The sequence below is a fragment of the Amaranthus tricolor genome, chromosome 5 (genome assembly GCF_026212465.1).
Source record: "Amaranthus tricolor cultivar Red isolate AtriRed21 chromosome 5, ASM2621246v1, whole genome shotgun sequence".
NCBI classification, from domain to species: Eukaryota; Viridiplantae; Streptophyta; class Magnoliopsida; order Caryophyllales; family Amaranthaceae; genus Amaranthus; species Amaranthus tricolor.
In genome coordinates, this window is record NC_080051.1 from 25,988,828 (window position 1) to 26,007,539 (window position 18,712).

Consider the following 18,712-nt stretch of genomic DNA (forward strand, 5'->3'; position numbering starts at 1 on the left):
ATGTGCAGTTGTTTTCATCAAAACATTATGAATTTGACTGATCACATCCTTATCTAGAATGAATTTAATGCAAACAATGCCAAAATGGTACTTCCTGCCACGGTGTAGACCATACAGAATTGTGTTATACATTCGATTGTTCGCCTTTTCAAGGTGGCTGGAACTGAATGTCACTCCGCATGTTGAGTATTAGTAATTCACTCGGAACATACAATGGAGTGCTCATTATCTGTGTGAATGAGTGATCATTATCTGCCCATGAGCAAGCGTCCAAGATTTACCGATAAATGGACTTCACAGGAAGAATTCCTCAAAAATGAAGACTTATGGCGCCCTAGTTCTACCACGCATTGAGCCATACCTTACGATTCGTGCTGTACCTGGAATCTGCTGCACAAGCAATAAGCCATGATTGAAAAAGCTCTGAGAAACAGCCAAGGGCAACTTTAAAGACAGCAGTTCAAAAGCTGGCAATGATCCTTCATGCGGTACTACTTGATGGAGCTGGCGATAGAAAGGGAGTAGAAGTTCATCGTCAAAGACTCGATCTACTGATATTATGTCAAGACATAGAGTTTAATGATCAAACAAAGATTTGGAAGCCATTTTTGCATCCAAGTAAAAGATTGAGTGTAAGTATGTTTATGAATGTTTGGGAAAGTAGTAGATAATCACTTTTGCTCTCTCTGATGCCCTTTTTCAAGAACGAAAATATACTAAATAAAGTACTCATAGTGGCATTGGCCATTGGCCATTGGCATTGGCATTACATCCTGTTCAGTGTTAAAAATCCACATTGAACATTTAGAGGCAAAATCAGTATAGTTTTACTTAAAAAAAAGAAAAGGACTCCATTTGTAAGGCATGCCTTTCTCGGCCTTTTGGCTAAGATCAAGTGTAGTATTGTTCACAATGATATTAAATTTAGTTTTTAAAGGGGAAGGTCCATTACAGATGCTTGCATCAGGGGGGTCTCAAGCGTCGCCCATGCGTTGCACTACTGCAAGGGCCCTGCGCACCCTTCATATTATATCCAAATTAGTCTGGTTCTGTGATTTACTACCTTTGTGTTTTTGTTTAATAGAAACTGAACCATTGAAGGAAGCAACTTGTTCAAGTCCAATTCTCGACTACCAAGCTGTTGGTAAGTAAAAATTAGCAAGTACTCCCTCCGTTCCTTTTTGATCTTTCACATTACTATAACGGACAGTTTCAAAAGTTCTTCCACTTTAAAATACTTTCTATTTTTAAAAAGTTTTTATCTCACTTTTACCCCTTAAAATCCCCCTTTTCTTTTAATGTACCCATTTTCTTTTATTTATAATTATTTTCTCTCTCATACTTCCAATACAATCATTACTTCACACTACTATTTAATTAAAATAATACCCACTACAACCTCATACTTCCAATACAATCATTACTTCCCACTATTATATAATTAAAATAATACCCACTACCACCAAAGATTCTCTTTTTTTTAATCTTTGTGAAATACCTAAATAGGAAGAACAAATAGGAACGGAGGGAGTATTAAGGTTTAAATGCTCAACTCAAATTAAGTATATAGAGATAGAATTTTAAATAAGGTTTTTATTTGTGGTTCAATAAATTTTTAATGAAAATCATATTAAAAAATTTCAGGTACCTTAAACGCAATAATTTAAAATGACCAAAAAATTAAGTCTGAAGATTTTATAATAATGTGGTCATTTTATTTATCATAAACATAGGATAGTTAAAAGAACACCCCATAAACACACCACGTCACCACCATCAAAGCATTGGATTAGATTACCATTTAAGGAAATACCATCGTTATGTAATTCCCAACTTAAAGCTCACTTTAAACATCAAAGTAAATAGGGATAAATACACAATAAAACACCCAAATTATGAAGATAATTACAACATAACATTGAAGATCATAACATGCAAAAGGCCTAATTTTACGGTTTCTGTTCGGTCACATTAAATTTTTCGATTATAAATTGCTAGTGTTGTTTCGTATTTTATATATACTGCTCGTTTGAGCACCTTTTTGCAAGGTTCTTGCACAATACTTGTAGGGCAAACTTACTATTTTGTCCCAGGGTTATTCTACTTGTTTGGAGGCTAAACAAGATCACTGTTAAGTATAGAAGTGTTGAGAGCAGACAACAGAAAGCCATCAAGACCAACAACTCAGATTAATGAAATTGATCTTTTCTCATCTTTTATCTCTTCTCTCTTCTCTCTTAGTTCTTTCGTGGGGAGTTCAACAATCACTAAACTAAATTATAATGTATTGTTGAGAGGCTAATACATCGACGGCTCGTTTGGTAGGTGTTAATAAATGTGGTAATGGAAATGAAAAATTAGTGTAATTTTAGTTGAAAGATGTCTTGGTTATCTTGATGCTTATGCTTGTCCAACTTCAATCATCTTATTTTCTTCATAAAATTCATTTAGATTCAATACCATTGCGAGAGGTGATATTAGATGGTAATGAAAATTTGTAAATAATTTTTTTTATTAAAGTATCATTACCATGGAGATGATATAGAACTTTTGATGAAATTTTACACCGTGAATCATTTTCATTACCATCATTTAATACCAGTAATCAAACGGGCTGTGAGAGTAACTAGGGCGAAACATTGTTTGTAAACAAATCATTAATCACGCAGTCTTGAAACTGCGTGACAGAGCCTAATTTATGTAGATCATTGATCACGAGGGTATCGCATGCTATCCTCTATCCCTCTTCAAGCTCATATCACAACTTCCAAGAGCGAGATGATGTATATGACGACGAAGAATTATTAAGATTAATTGACCAATTTCAACAACCTATAATAATTAATAGATTTAATTTAACACGGTATTAGATAATCAGAACTCATGGAGCAGGAGCTCGAGCACAACTTCACAAGTCATAAACCATGTTAAAAGTTAAAACCACTCAGAGCCTAAGGCCTGCTTTAGAGACAACAGTTCTATTACAATGGCGAAACTTAGGATGATATATTGAGATGCACAAATTTAAACTATAAACTTGTTAAAAAATTAGGGACAAAGGATTTTAACTATTGACATTATTTATAAACATGTTAACTTTACCATTATTATTATTATTATTATTATTATTATTATTATTATTATTATATGCCTATGATTATTAAAGGTGTTATTGTATATAAATATTAAAAGGAGAGAAAAAATAAATTGGGGGTACTAACTAATTACCGCCATTAAAGTTCAAAAGCTCATATTGATTCTTCAAGCAGTAATGCTCGATGCCATAGGTTTTGATGAGATTAAAAAGAATGGGAGTTCATCATCAAAGACTCATCTTCTGATTTCAAGTCAAGACCTAGGACTTTACACAAAGATATGTCCTTTACCAATTCGAAAGTGGTTCTTATTAACAATTTTATGAATCCCACATTGGAGGTTTAGAGATGAAATCAGTACAGCAATGCTATAAAAAGTAAAATGCTTTATATACAACTCATACCTTTCTCGGCCTTTTGGCTAAGATCAAGTGTAGTATCTGTTCTTATCAGTTTAATATCTGATACGTGGGTCAATGGTCCACAGTGATATTAAATTTAATTTTTAGCGGGGAAGGTCCATCACAGGTGCTTGCATCTGGGGTCTTCATGCGTCGCCCATGCGCTGCACTATTGTAAGGGCCTGGCACACCACACTAATACAGAAATTAAAATTTGTAATACCGTACATTTAGCATTGACATAGTTCTTGTTACGAGATTTGGTTCTGCTAAGTATAAAGTAGAATGAAATAATAATTTTTGAAGGCAGGTAGTTTTTGTGGCAAATTTATGCATTGTATTAAGGACGGTTCACATTTACTTATTTTATCTTCAAGTTCACCCAAAGTCTTTCAGGTCATGGCTCTGCTTTATCGGTCTAGGATACAGTCATTTGCATTGACATACTGCCATACTGGTCTAGAGCACCTAGTTTTAGTGCAACTTCTGTGGAAGCAATAGTTTCTAATCGCATTCTTTTTCTCTTTTCCATTCACTATACAAGTGTTCTTCATGCCACAATATCATTTGGAAGTTTAATCTCAGTTCTCACACGTGTTGTAACTTTTAGCACTATAAGCAGTTTATATTAAAAATTATACTTCTATGTTAACTTGAAGCCTGCTGGAAAACGTGAAAAAATCATGAGCTAGTAGACAGTCCAATAATGCCCCCACTTGGTTTACAAGAGTGGATGGAACCGCGTGAGGCTGGTCTCACAGAGCAACGCAAACTTCCCGCTCCTGTCAGTGGAAGAATTACAAGCTCATCAGTACTCGGCTGTTTGAGATCTTATCTAGACCATCACTTTTTAACTTGGCTCATTATGCATTTCTTAAATTAACACCTTTTAGGCAATTCGTGAATCACAAACTATTTTTGAGAAAAGTCTTCGCTAAAAGGTTTGAAGATCTTGTCTTTGTTTTCACCTTTAAAATTTTCCACAAATTATACTTCATAAAGGAATAAATATGAGTTACAACAATTTAAAGGATTAGAATTGATCACATAGGCAGAGATAAAGTTTGATAAGAATCACAGTGAAGAACATCAGATCTTGAGAGAAAAATAGAGAGAAAGAGAGAAGGGATTTTTATTGATTGATTCGCTAGCACTTTAGGACAGCTTACAGAAATGTATATATAAGTTTGTTACAAGCAGCTAACAACTTTATTACAAAACACATTGTTCTGTTATTGCATAACAGAATTCTAACAAATTACTGCTGACTCCTCATCTGACGTGTCATGATGATTATTATTATCATCATCCCCCCTCAAGCTAGGGACTGTATCTGGATACATACCTAGCTTGGACTTCAGCTTGTTATGCTGTAATGACCCCAGAGCTTTGGTCATGATGTTTGCAAGCTGTTCTACTGAAGGAGTATATGTCAACTGAATCAATCCTTCAAGAACTTTGTCACGAGTGAAGTGACAATCTATTTCTATGTGTTTGGTACGTTCGTGAAACACAGTATTTTTACCGATGTGAATAGCACTTTGATTATCACAATACAAAGTCACTGGTTTCAGATCTGTCACACCCAATTCTGTAAGAAGCCTGACCAACCAAGTCGTCTCTGAAGATGCTGAAGCCATTGCTCGATATTCAGCTTCACTTGAGCTCTTGGAAAGAGTTGATTGCTTCTTAGATTTCCAAGACACTAGAGATTTGCCCAATAGCAAGACATATCCTGTTACTGATCTTCTAGTATTGGGGCATGCAGCCCAATCTGAGTCTGAATATGTTGTTAGAGTCAAGTGATCTGTAGCATACAGAACAATTCCTTGACCCAAGGTGTGAGAAACATATCTCAACACATGATTCAAAGCCTGCACATGATGCACTCTAGGCTAATGCATGAATTGACTCAGAGTCTGTACTGAAAAGGACAAGTCTGGTCTTGTGTGACTCAAGAAGTTCAACTTCCCTACTATCTTCTTGTAATGTTCAAAATCTGCATACAATTCTCCATCATCAATCATAAGCTTCACATTTGCAGGTAAAGGAGTTTTAGCAGCCTTTGATACATCCATATTACAATCAAGAAGCAACTCCTTTGTGAATTTCTTTTGTGTCATCACAATACCATTCTGCAATTTACAGATTTCTATCCCCAAGAAATAACTCAATGTTCTGCAACTGTGATATCATCAACATATACTACTGCTACTGTGATATCATCAGCAACCTCCTTAATGAACAAGGAATAGTCATTTTTAGACTGATTATAACCCATATTCTGCAACTCAGAATTCAACTCTGCATACCATTGTCTAGAAGCTTGTTTAAGTCCATACAAAGACTTGTTAAGCTTGCAAACATAATTGGAACTCTCATATAAACTCCTTCTGTAAGTTCTCCATGCAGAAATGAATTATTAATGTCCAACTGATACAAACTCCATTTCTTGCTTGCTGCCAAAGCCAATAAACACCTCACAGTTGCCATTTTAACTACTGGTGAAAAAGTTTCAAGATAATCAATGCCATATTTTTGTGTAAATCCTTGAGCAACCAGCCTTGCTTTTAACCTCTCAATGCTTCCATCTGCTTTAAGCTTCACCTTGTAAACCCACTTATAGCCAATTGGTTTTTTTCCTTTTGGCAAAGGCACCAACTCCCATGTATCATTAGCAACCAAGACATCTAACTCTTTGTTCATTGCTGTTATCCACCCTGTATCTTGAGAAGCTTCCAAGTAGCTAGATGGTTCTGAAATTTCTGAGACCTTGTTTAACAACACTTTCATTGGAGAAGGGAGTACATCAAACTGTACAATATTACACCAATGACTGTGCAAAAAATCTGCTGCACACACATACTGATCCAAATATGCAGGTCTTTTCTTTGGCCTGTCTGATTGTCTTAGTTGAGAAACAGGGTTGGGTATATTTTGTGGAGCTAGAGTGTTTGAGGAACTGGATTGACCAATTTCTGCAGAAATGATAGTATTATCATGTTCTGCAGTCAGAGTATCAGAATAGTCTTGAAATGGTTCTGGTGTTGGGTAATTCATGTCTAGGTCTAAGGGTGTGTTTATGGGAAGAAAAATGGGATATTTTGTGGTGTTGTCTTGTGTTTCATAATGAAAAGGTAAATGTTTCTCATAGAAAATTACATCTCTAGAAACAATCATTCTTTTTGTCTCTAAATCAAAAACCTTAAAGGCTTTCTGATTTGGTGGATAACCCAATAGGACACAAGGTGAACACCTCTCATCAAACTTTGTTCTGCCAGTTTTCAAAGTTGATACATAACACAAACAACCAAAGACCTTCAAGTGACTCAGATCTGATTTTTTTTTTCATTCAACAACTCATATGGAGAAGCAAAATTCACTGAACTCAATGGCATTCTGTTGATAACATGAGTAGCAGTCAACAAACACTCACCCTAAAACCTTATAGGAACTCTAGACTGTAAATATAATGCCCTTGCAGTCTCTAATAAATGTCTGTGCTTCATTTCCACGACTCCATTTTGCTGTGGAGTATTAGGAAAAGATTTCTGATGTTTAATCCCATACTTTCTGTAAACAAGCAAAATATCTCCCTCACATAGTTCTTTGGCATTGTCACTCCTTACCCATAACACTAAACTGCTGTATTGAGTCTTAATGAAGACAAGTAAATCAGAAAGAAGACTCACAACATCAGTTTTATTTTTCATAAGAAATGTCCATGTATTTCTTGAGAAATCATCTACAATGGTAAGAAAGTAACTAAAAGCATCATGAGTCTTATTCTTATAAGGACCCCATGTATCTACATGAAGTAACTCAAAACATTTTTCAGCTTTAGACAAACTTACAGGAAATGGTTTTCTAGTCTGCCTAGCCTTATGAAAATCTTGACAAATCACTTCACTTCCTATTTTATTGTCAAAAACAGAGTTACTTAGATGCAACTTATTGAAAGGCATATACCCCATTCTAAGATGTCAAAGTTTTGCATCTTCAGCAATTTTTACCAACTTTAGTTGCATCTGCAACTGCAACTTCCTGAGTCTATATCTTCTCTGACTTTGTCATAATTCTATCATCAAGAGCATATAACCCAGACACCAATTTACCAAGCACCACTGACTGACTCAAAGTTGGTCCCTGAATTAAGCATTTATCATGAGTAAATACTATCTCACAATTTATATCTCTACATAATCTATGAGTAGATATCAAATTGAACTTCAACCCAGGCACATGCAAAACATTCTGCAACTCTATACCATTATCAAAGAGCACAGTTTCAATATGTTCAACTGTCACATGCTTACCATCAGCAATAGTAATTGTGTTTGGACTTTTATCAAACACTTTATAATTCTCAAATAAATCTAAACTTGAACAAATATGGTTTGTAGCACCACTGTCAACAATCCAATTTTGATTTGAACAAGTTAAGAGACATGTACCTGCCACATGTACTTGAGATTCATCTGATCCCTGAGCCTGTAGAGCCTTAAGAATACTGCTGAACTGTTCTGAAGAGATATGAGTAACATGTTCTGCTATCTCCTCATTTCCTTCTTTCATTTGAGCTACTGCTGTAACCTTCTTGACTTTTCCTTTAGCAAAAGTGGAAGGATATCCATGGAGTTTAAAACACTTTTCAATTGTATGTCCAGGAATTCTACAATGCTCACAGTAAGGTCTCTTTCCTGCTACCACTAATCTGTTTCCATTAGACGACTGAAAAGTCATTCTAGAACCCTGATAATGATTCTTGTAGTTCCTTTTATAGTCTGCAGCAAACACCATAGCTCTATTACTTGATTCTTCATCAATCAAGCTTACTTGCCTCTGCTTTTCTTCTTCTATGAGCAGCTTATATGCCATAGAAATGGTTGGCAAGAGCTGCATCATCAAGATGTTAGTTCTCACAGCAGTAAACTTATTATCTAGCTTCATAAGCAACTGTACCAGCCTTTCTTATTGCTGTTGCTTCATGAAAGTTTGATTACAAGTACAACCAGCACTTGTACAAGAAGGCAATGGATTGATCTGATTGATTTGATCCCAAATAGCCTTCATCTGAGTGAAAAACTCAGTAATAGAAGTTTCTGGACCTTGTTTCAAATCTGTCAAAGATTGCTGCAAGGTGTATAATTGAGGTCCTGAGGTCTGAGAAAACCTCTCCTCAAGATCCTTCCATATTTCCTGAGAAGAAGTCAAAAACAAAACACTCCTAGCAATCGAACTTTCCAACGATCTCAAAATGTAAGAAATGATTATAGCGTCACATCTTTTCCAGGCACCACAATTTGGATCATTTTCAGCTGGTTTCGGCAAGCTTCCATCAATGAAACCTAATTTATTCTTCGTTGCAAGTGCAATGATCATACTCCTCTTCCATTCACCATAAACTTCACCAGAGAATTTTTCAGAAATAATAGGCAAGGCAGTATTCTCAGATGGATTGATGTAATAAGGTGAAGTTGGATCAGAAGTTACTGGAACTGACGAATTTTTCGCCATTTACAAGCAAAAAAAAAATGTATAAACGAAAGAAACAATATATTGATTGATTCAATATATGATATTATAAAAGAAAATTGCTCAAACTCTCACGATTTCTTATAGAACTCTGCAGAAATTCGGAGCTACTATAATTGATTTCATTGTAATAATCGAAAAATTCGAAGATCTTTGAGCTCCAGCTCTGATACCATGATAAGAATCACAATGAAGAACATCAGATCTTGAGAGAAAAATAGAGAGAAAGAGAGAAGGGATTTTTATTGATTGATTAGCTAGCACTTTAGGATAGCTTACAGAAATGTATATATAAGTTTGTTACAAGCAGCTAACAACTTTATTACAAACCACACTGTTCTGTTATTGCATAACAGAATTCTAACAAACTACTGCTGACTCCTCATCTAACGTGTCATGATGATTATCATTATCATCAAAGTTTGTCATGATCTTCCATAGTTTTTGATTTTTTACTTTTATGACTGCTTTAAGCAATTTTTTATATTTTGACCCCTTAAACAAAAATAGTCTAATATTTTAGTTCATCTCTCACCTAAGATTTTGGTTCAACACTAAATTTTATCGACTATATTAATTTATAGACCAGTCTCAATTGTGGTCTAACTTAAATTCTTTAAAATTAAGGGTTATTACTTGCTACAATCGTAAAACTTTATACGAAAAATCAACTTGTTAATTGTTATTTTGGCTTATTATTAGATTGATTCTTTGAATATATGGATATAATCCACTACTAGGCAACTACAAAAACCATATTATTGGTCGGATGCCAATTATTCCTACCATGTTAGTACATACACCCCTCATACACACAACCTGGCAAAGAATCTGTTGACCAACTTTTTAATACTACTAGTATTACCTAATTGAACCATTCAAAAACAATGCCAAAACCCAAATTAACATATGATCTAACAAAAGTAATTTCCAAGTTATGGAATTTATTTCCACTATCAAAAACAGATGGAAATTCTTCTTAATTGTAAGCTCTTTTTGGTGTTTATTTCTTGTTCTTTCTTTAAATCAAAATCTGAATCTTGCAGATAATACCCAAAACACAGAACAAGAATTTGCTAATTCTACCGCTAATCCCAATGATATACTACAAAAGTCAACTCAAATTTATAATACCCATGTTGAAAATCCCAATATTTCTTTCAATAAATTGGGAAAATCAATAAATAAGTCAATTGATGATCAAAAGAAATGTAACATGTTTGTTGGAAAATGGGTTTATAATCCTGAAGAAATTGTTCAGTATGATTATGTAAGTTGTCCATTTATTGAAGAGAAGATGAGCTGCCAAAAGAATGGAAGACCTGATTCTGATTATCAGAAATGGAGATGGGAAGCTAAAGATTGTGATATACCATTGTGAGTATGTAGATCAAGCATTTTCTACTTTTTTTTGGGAGATCATTAAACATAGAACTAGATAGGATTAAAATCATGGTAAATTACCTTGTACAACCAGTGGTGGATCTAGCAAAAAAAAATGATGTCAAAATGTTTTTTCTTTTTTTTTTTTTTTTTTGTTTTTCATGTAAAACACACTTTAAAGGTTTCAAATTTTGGTCACTCACGTGGAAGATAATACACTAACTAGCTTAATTGTGGGGTCAACTAATTCTGCTTAAATTTGTGTATTTAAGCATTATGTTTAAGATATTATACATTTTTGTATGAAACCGAATATTTAGCTCCACTACAAGTTTATAGTTTCAGTTTGACTCAAATATAAAAATTTTCTAAATCCACCACTGATTGTTGGTACACGAATATGTCTAAGATGGTTATGTCATTTATTATCTTAGGTTTGATGGAAGACTTATGCTTGAAAGGCTTAGAAACAAGAGGTTAATAATTGCGGGAGACTCAATGAATAGAAACATGTGGGAGTCTTTGGCTTGCCTTCTATATTCTTCAATTCCATCCTCAACGGTACAAGTTGATGCTAAAAATCTTGAGTATAAAGTGCTCAAAGCTAAGGTAAAAAAAATGCATGAATTCTTCTTAATTTCTACTTTTGTTACAAAGATTGCTAACATTACAAACGTAAATTTACGAATTCAAAGAGACTCAGAGAATATATTATATACAACGGTATTATTACATTAATATTTATGTTTGTGTACATGTTTTATTTTAAGGATTATAATGCCATAATAGAGTTCTATTGGAGCCCATATTTGATGGAATTTGATGCAAACCATACAAGTGGGAAGAAAGTACTTATAATAGATCAAGTTTCAAACAATTCCAAGCATTGGAAAGGGGCAGATGTTATGATATTCAATTCAGCACTTTGGTGGCCGCTTAGAGGACAATTCAAAAAGTAACTTTACCTACCCTATCACCTTTCATTTATTTTCAAAATAAGTATGTATAAAATATTTTTTGTTTATTCACTTTATTTTTTATATTGTTTTTAAAGTAATTTTAAAAATTTTAATATATGCTCAAAAATATTATAAAAATTGTTAAATAAAAAATTATATTTTAAGATTAATCTAACAAAATCTCGTTTAAATATATTTCATTTTAATGTATGTAACATTTTATCTTCTAAAACAAAAAATAACAAAACAAACAAAAGCGAAAAACTTTAAAGTCAAATTTAATTCCTCCAATCATTACACTTAAATGCATTTCAAATTGTAAGTATATATACATGCAAAAACTTAGTTAGATTGAGTGGGTTGCCCATTATTAATAGACAAATAACATTTGTTATTAGTGATTTGGATGACTACTTCTTGATCATATCTATTATAATGGATAGTTTATCCCGGCAATAGATGTAGCTAATCTTTATATATACTCCCTATGTCCCAGTCATTTTGCATCATTTTTATTTATAAACATAGATCTATTATTTTCTTTTAATCTCATCAATTCATTTTAACTCTCTTTTAATTGCATTCATATAATTCATTCTCTCTCTTTAGTATTATTAATAATATCCATTTTTTCTTAAATAACACTATATTTTCTTTTGATCCAAAATAATTAGGACGAAAAGGAGTATATATATATATATATATATATATATATATATATATATATATATATATATATATATATATATATATATATATATATATATATATATATATATATATATATATATATATATATATATATATATATATATATATATATCACAAAATTTAATAAATTGTAAATTGTATTAATATTTCTAAAATTGTACTCAAATTCATGCAGATGGGATTTATTACAATACAAAGGACAACTATTGGAGGATTTACCAATAGACAAATCATATGAAATTGGGATGAAAACATGGGCAAAATGGATCAAACAAAATGTGGATCCAAATAAAACAAAAGTATTCTTTAGAAGTCTTTCAGCATTGCATAGTGGAAAACCATATTGCTACAAAGCAACCCAACCTCTAAAAGATGGATCATCCAACAAAAATAACTTCCCAAAATCTATGATCAACATTATTGAGAATATTATCAAAGGAATGACAAACCCACAAGTTACATACTTGAATATTACGAAGTTATCAGAGTATAGAATTGATGCTCATCCTTCCATCTATAAGAGTTCACAATGGAAGCTTTATACGGAGAAAAATTTGATTCATACTTATGCTGATTGTAATCATTGGTGTCTTCCTGGATTACCTGATACTTGGAATCGATTATTATATGCTTCACTTTTCTTTGATATGGGAATATAAATGAAATTTAATTAATACATTTTCTTTTTGTTGTTCATATTTTTTTTCTTTTTTGTTTAGCAAGTTAAGGATTGATATTTGATACGTAGGTTTAAATTAGGAAAAATGTAACATGATTATATGAAATATTTTATTTTTGGGTTGTTTGATTTGTAAAATTCTATATTTAATTATATTTATTTTATAAAATCTATAAATTAAATTATTTGTAAAACTCAATCTTTTCTATTAATTAAATAAAGATAATGTTTTGAGAAACATCAATTAGTCTAGTAAATGAGAACTCTTTTTAATCTTTATAATAAAAAGTTGATTGATATCACTTACAAATTTTTTCTTTTATTTTCTATATGAATTATCTAATATACCGTTGAATAAGAAAACAGTGCTTCACTCCCAACGAATTAATTACGAATATATATAGAAATCAGAAGTAGTACTAAAAATAGACAAAATTAGTACTCCTAAAATAGGAAAACACCAAGAGAAATAGACAAAATTGTAAGCGGAAGCAAAAGTGAAGTAGCAATGCTAGGTTCCCATATCAGTCAAATCTATGAATATTTCGTAGTTTATAAATCCCTGTGCTCTTAAATTTACTACTGAGTTCAGTAATGTGGGTTTGACCCAAATGGTAGCGTTAAAGTGGTGGGATTAGGGGATTCTCGTATCATTTTAATCTCTTAAAACCACTATTTTTTCTTGTAGAAATATGAATATGAATATTTAATAAATTATATTTAAAATAATACTGTTTATATAAAATCAAGTTAAGGTGGTGAATTTTTGCGTCCCTAAAGCAATAATCCCTCATATTCACTATTATAATTGTATTATTTACTTTTTAAGAATCTTTTTCCTCAATATTGCAAGTTTTATAAGTTTTAAAATCAAGTTTTATTATATAGTCAAGTAGAATCTCAATTGACTCCTGAAAATTTTATTAATATTAATTTTATATTTTTTAATAAAGCATGATTAGAGATAATTATGATTGAAATAGTACATTGGATAGAATGCAAACGACAAATAAGACAAAAATAGTAATATGAGGGAGTATTATACTTTGTCTCTCTAAACACTATTATTACATTAGGACTTAGGAGTATCACGTATACATGAATACTAACTTGCGCGTCAGAGGCACCATCCCCGGAGGCTAACTCGGATACTTGGTGTTATATTGCAGGAATTTCATGATTTCGACCAATCACCATACTACCACTACAATCACCCCAAAGGATATATTATAAAGCGTTAAACTTAAGTATTTAGGGGTCGCTTTGATTTAGTGTAAATATCTAAGGGGTAAATAAAAGTCAAAGTAGGAAAATAAAATTAATTAAAAAGAAGTTTAAAGGAATTTGATTGTTAAAAAGGTGGAAAAATTGGTTAAAAGGTAATGAAAATGGATAAAAAAAACAAATATATTGGAATTATAAATTTACCCTAGGGGAAGGTGGGGGAATACTTTACTCCAAATGAGGGAAAAACATCATGTTTTTTATTACTCTTTTTTACTTTACTCTCATTCTACATCTTTCACAAGTATTTCAATTACTTCATTTGCACCTCCATTTAACTTTATTTCACTAGTTTGACTTTTTACCTCTTTAAATATTTATCCTCGATCCAAGAAACCCCTTAAGATTACAAATAGACCTGTCCAAGCTAGTACGTTGAACACACCAGCAATTCAGCATCACCCAAGTGTATACTTATAAATATAAACAAGTAAAAAAAAAAAACCAATCCATTTAGCTATAAAAACACCACAATACATGAGCCCTTGTTATATAGGACTAGTATAAAAGAAAGCACAAATAACAAGATATTTTAATTTGTTCCAAACAAATCAAACCAAAGCTGAAATTTTTGTAATTTAACAAAAATTATTAACTGGATAATTTGACACTATAAATCTAAACCAGAGAAGTTCGACAGTCAAAAAAGCATGAACTTCACTAGCTTCACGAATCCAGACCATTCATCCTTGCGGGTTTGGTGGACGGTGGTGTCGATGACTCTGCAATGAATTTGATTAACGAGCAAAGACCACCCAAGAAGTTATGATCAATGACACCGTCACCATCAAAAACATGAGCAAAATCAATAAGCTTAATGGTCGACTGAGGATTTCCGCCTTTCGTTTCTGACTCTCCATCGTAAATTAAGAGAATCGAGCAAGAATAGAAGTGATAGTCAGTTTGAGTCTCGAACCATGACTTTAGCTCCTTCAGTTGTCTCAATATTCCAGATAAACCGCCATAGACATCATGTGCTAGAGCACGATCAGGATCGCAGTCTGAACTACTCGAAGGAATTGAAGAAACAAACTTATTGAGAACTGGTCTGACATCCTGTACAGTATACTTCTGTATTTGCTTTTTGTCCGGCTTCCAATAACCGGGTTTTTCACCTTGGTAGATCTGCAAGCCGGATATTCTGAAACCCAATGGAACGCTAGTGCTTCCTCTATCTTTGCGGAGACACTTCGCAACATAGTCCTCTGATGCTTGAGGATACCATGTTCGTGATCCAATCTTGATGTCCATGATGCATGGTTTCACATAACCTGAGACAACGTCATGCAAAACGAGATGTGGATGGAGTCCAGATCCATCAGATGCCTCAAGTATCTGAGTACCATAAAACGCAGGAAAGAAACCGAGAATTTGCTTCTTGACTTTTGAGCTAGAATTGAGAGCTTCGTAGAAAGCAAGCTCTCTAGAACCTCGTTCATCTTGCTGGAGAGGCTTGTAAAAGCGGCCTGATTCATCAATCTGTGGGCCTAATTGTCCTCTAAGAGCTTGGTGACCAGCAACCTGATGATCTGGGATTTTCAGCATCTTCCACTCCCTTGTGTGATTCTTTCAATGAAAACGATTCTTCCCTACAACTAAAACTTCATATATCTGCCTCGTCAATAAAAAATAGAAAACAGATGAAGAATTTTGTTCTGAGTTCCTGAAAAACTACAAGGAATAAAGAGTTGCAAAGAAAATCTACTCCCACGTTAATATTTGTAACTATTGAGTAAAAACAAGGTCGCATCGCATCGCGTCGGCAGGTTTCAAAAACAACGAACCGATATTTTCTGTGTTGTAAAGGTGTAAAAAATCACGTTTTGGGCCGTATCAAGGAATATCTTATGGTTTCGACTAATATTTAGGCGTTACGAAGCGCATTACTCTATGACCGTAACTCGTTGTAGGTTTGCACTTTGCAATGCCACTGCACTGCACAAACAAAGGTAAAGTCTTAATTCCAAAAGGATTGGAATCGGCTACATAAATCAAATGATCAGTCCAGTGGACACATATATGCAAACAATGAAATATATGTTAAAACCTCTGCTAAAGAGCATGGAGGTTCAGTCCTCTTCAAGGTATAATATTGAAATGCTCATCGAATGAGCGATTCCAAGGTCTGAGATCAATATTAATTCGATCCAAGATCTTGGAGATCATGCTTCTGTCTGTTCAATAGTTTTTCTAAGGGTTCCTTCATAGAGGCCAGAGCAACAAATACATTAATCATGATGGAGAATGCATTAATTTGGATCCAAAGAATATGAGTATGACTAACTTAATCCCTTTCAAAAAGGCAAAAACCATTTGTAGCACTGTAGAGGTAGCACTATGGATGTCGGCCTACACTTATAGCAAGTTACAAAAGGTAGTTGATCAACACAAAGAGATTCAATCTTTATCCTAAAAAGTGACAAAATGATGATTAAACAATATCATTGCAATTTTATCTCATTTTTGTCACCATCCTTTCCCTTTAAAGCAATAAACAACAAAAGTGGACCAAGAGCATTAAAAATAAAAAGCCTTTAGTTTTCATATTTGTTCAAACCAGATCCACCACAATTCTACAATTCTTACAAGAAAATCTTTCCTCCCATCATGCCAGAATATCTGTTAAAACATATCTGACGATCATAACTTTGTAATATCAAGGCTTGAGAAGAGTCAGATCAAATCCTCCTTTTCAAAATAATAAGATCCTATAACTAGGTAAGAACCAAACCGGATTCGATTCATAGGGAGGCCTTAAGAAATTTTGCTACTTAACTACATTACACCTATGTGGTAAGGTTTGCCTAAAGTAGACCTCTAAAACAGAAATCCGTCGCTGTGTGGAGACACTTTGTTAGGATTATTGCTAATCCACTCCACAGTGATCGGCCACAACTTGTCAGGATTATTGCTTTGTCATTGTTTGTTGTTCTTAACTAATCCACAATAAGCAACCACTCAAAAAACAAAACATTCCTATCTAAAACGGGGTTTACTCTAATTTGATGCTGTCAGAGGCTCTTGTTAATCCCATTCTTACTCATCTACTTCCTATAACCCCCAATTTTGTTACATATACTATTTAAGTCTGTCCCATATGATATGCTACATTACCTCTATTGTATATAACCCCACCTATAATCCCCCACTAAAACTTGCAATTCGCATTTCTCTTCTAGATCAAAACCGAAAACCACCCCCTAAGTGGCAAACTCAGGGGACAAAGGAGCAAGTCTTAAGCTTCAATCAACAAGCAAATCAAGCATGCCTACTTGCATCAACAGGCTAAAAAGTGGAGCACAATTAGTGGATTACTGGGTAACCATTTATGTTCATCCATTCAAAAGGGAATCAATGAAACAAAGAGCTAAAAGAGGAACACCCATAAACCCAAATGTCATAGATTTATTCTGTCATATCCTACCAATCAGCAAGCTCAAATTACAAGCCTCTAAATCCAGAATTCATGCGCATAAACTCTTTTCTGAAACTGAAAACCGATCATACTTGAAACAATTCATCAAACAAGTAGTGGGCAAGGCACAAAACTTGCAAAATGTCATAAATGAATCGCTTTCTAATCAACAGAACATTGAACATGTAAAACTTAGACTAAATGAAAAATCTAAGAACACTACACAAACGAATGGCAGTATTACTCAGATTAACAACTCAAAAAAAAAAAAAAAAAAAAAAAAAAAAAAAAAAACAAGATCCTTTGTATATGAAGAAAAAAGATTAAAGAAAGAAACTTAACCTTGAATTCCTGGAAAGATTAAGAGGTAAAAACGTCCCCTTTAATTAGAGAAACATTCAGAATGAAACCCATTGATGGCATCGCATGATTTTAAGCAGTTGCAGGTTTCTGGCAATGGGTTTCTGGTATGTTTTCACAGGTGTTATTATAAAATCAAAACCAAACAGAAAAATGTTCAAGTGTTGGCAGTTCACACACGTCTTTCTTGCTCTTCTGCTATATTTTGTATAGATTGTAATTCTATGTGCTGTTCTCTTTCTAAAAAAAAAAACTTTTTTTAATGATTACAATTCAAACTATATTTTTTTTTATTAATTTTATTTTAATATTTTTTTAGAAAACATAACTTAGAATAATCTAACTTTTTATTAATTAACCATGAATAAACCCAACGAGAGGAGTGTTGTGCTATAGTACCCTTTTACTTATACAACAAGTTATTTTGCATAAAAAAAATAAATACAAAATTAAATTATAAAAAATAAAAAAAATATTTTTAAAAAGAGAAATCATGTTTATTTTTTGATTTTAACTTTTAATTTTTAATATTTTTTATTTTTATTTATTTTTCTTTTTTTTGTACGACAATTAACCTACAAAAATCAGTCACCATTTGAGCAACAATCTTCTTGGGTAAGTTACCCTGAAATTCGGATTATTTATGGTTAAGCAAAAGTTGAAATTATCGTAGGAAAATCAATAAAAGATTGGATTATTCTATGTAAATTTTCTTATTTTTTTAATATTTATGGATCTCTTAATTTTTCAATAATTTTATTTTATATAATATTTTAATACTTATAGTTTACATTTTTTTCTCCATTAACTTTATTATTAATAAAATTATATTTTAACTATCTCTTAATTTTATTTCTAAAATTTTATTTTTAGAAATTCTTTATAGTAAC

General features: G+C 32.7%; 2 protein-coding genes, 1 non-coding gene and 1 pseudogene across 6 annotated transcripts; 3 read left to right on the plus strand and 1 right to left on the minus strand.

Annotated features, from left to right (window-relative positions):
* Nucleotides 1-864: 864 nt before the first annotated feature.
* On the plus strand, nt 865-1,024 carry LOC130814353 (U2 spliceosomal RNA; annotated as a pseudogene).
* Nucleotides 1,025-3,495: 2,471 nt separating this feature from the next.
* LOC130814352 (U2 spliceosomal RNA) lies at nt 3,496-3,692 on the plus strand. The gene has a single exon (XR_009042381.1). It is a non-coding gene; the product is annotated as a U2 spliceosomal RNA (small nuclear RNA).
* A 6,099-nt stretch (nt 3,693-9,791) lies between these two features.
* LOC130812652 (protein trichome birefringence-like 3) lies at nt 9,792-12,886 on the plus strand. 2 transcript variants are annotated; one of them, XM_057678195.1, is made up of 4 exons: nt 9,792-10,408; nt 10,849-11,023; nt 11,185-11,369; nt 12,260-12,886. In XM_057678195.1, exons 1-4 carry the CDS (start codon nt 9,969-9,971, stop codon nt 12,741-12,743), a joined length of 1,284 nt encoding a protein of 427 aa, XP_057534178.1. In that variant the 5' UTR covers nt 9,792-9,968; the 3' UTR covers nt 12,744-12,886. The 2 variants fall into 2 exon arrangements, with proteins under 2 accessions (XP_057534178.1, XP_057534179.1); XM_057678196.1 differs by having other exon boundaries at nt 10,206-10,412.
* A 1,439-nt stretch (nt 12,887-14,325) lies between these two features.
* LOC130812653 (inositol polyphosphate multikinase beta-like) lies at nt 14,326-18,051 on the minus strand. 3 transcript variants are annotated; one of them, XM_057678199.1, is made up of 2 exons: nt 17,805-18,041; nt 14,326-15,642 (listed from the first exon to the last, which is right to left on the minus strand). In XM_057678199.1, exon 2 carries the CDS (start codon nt 15,590-15,592, stop codon nt 14,714-14,716), a length of 879 nt encoding a protein of 292 aa, XP_057534182.1. In that variant the 5' UTR covers nt 15,593-15,642; nt 17,805-18,041; the 3' UTR covers nt 14,326-14,713. The 3 variants fall into 3 exon arrangements, with proteins under 3 accessions (XP_057534182.1, XP_057534181.1, XP_057534180.1); XM_057678198.1 differs by having other exon boundaries at nt 14,327-15,648; nt 17,805-18,040; XM_057678197.1 differs by having other exon boundaries at nt 14,331-15,658; nt 17,805-18,051.
* Between the last annotated feature and the right edge of the window lie 661 nt (nt 18,052-18,712).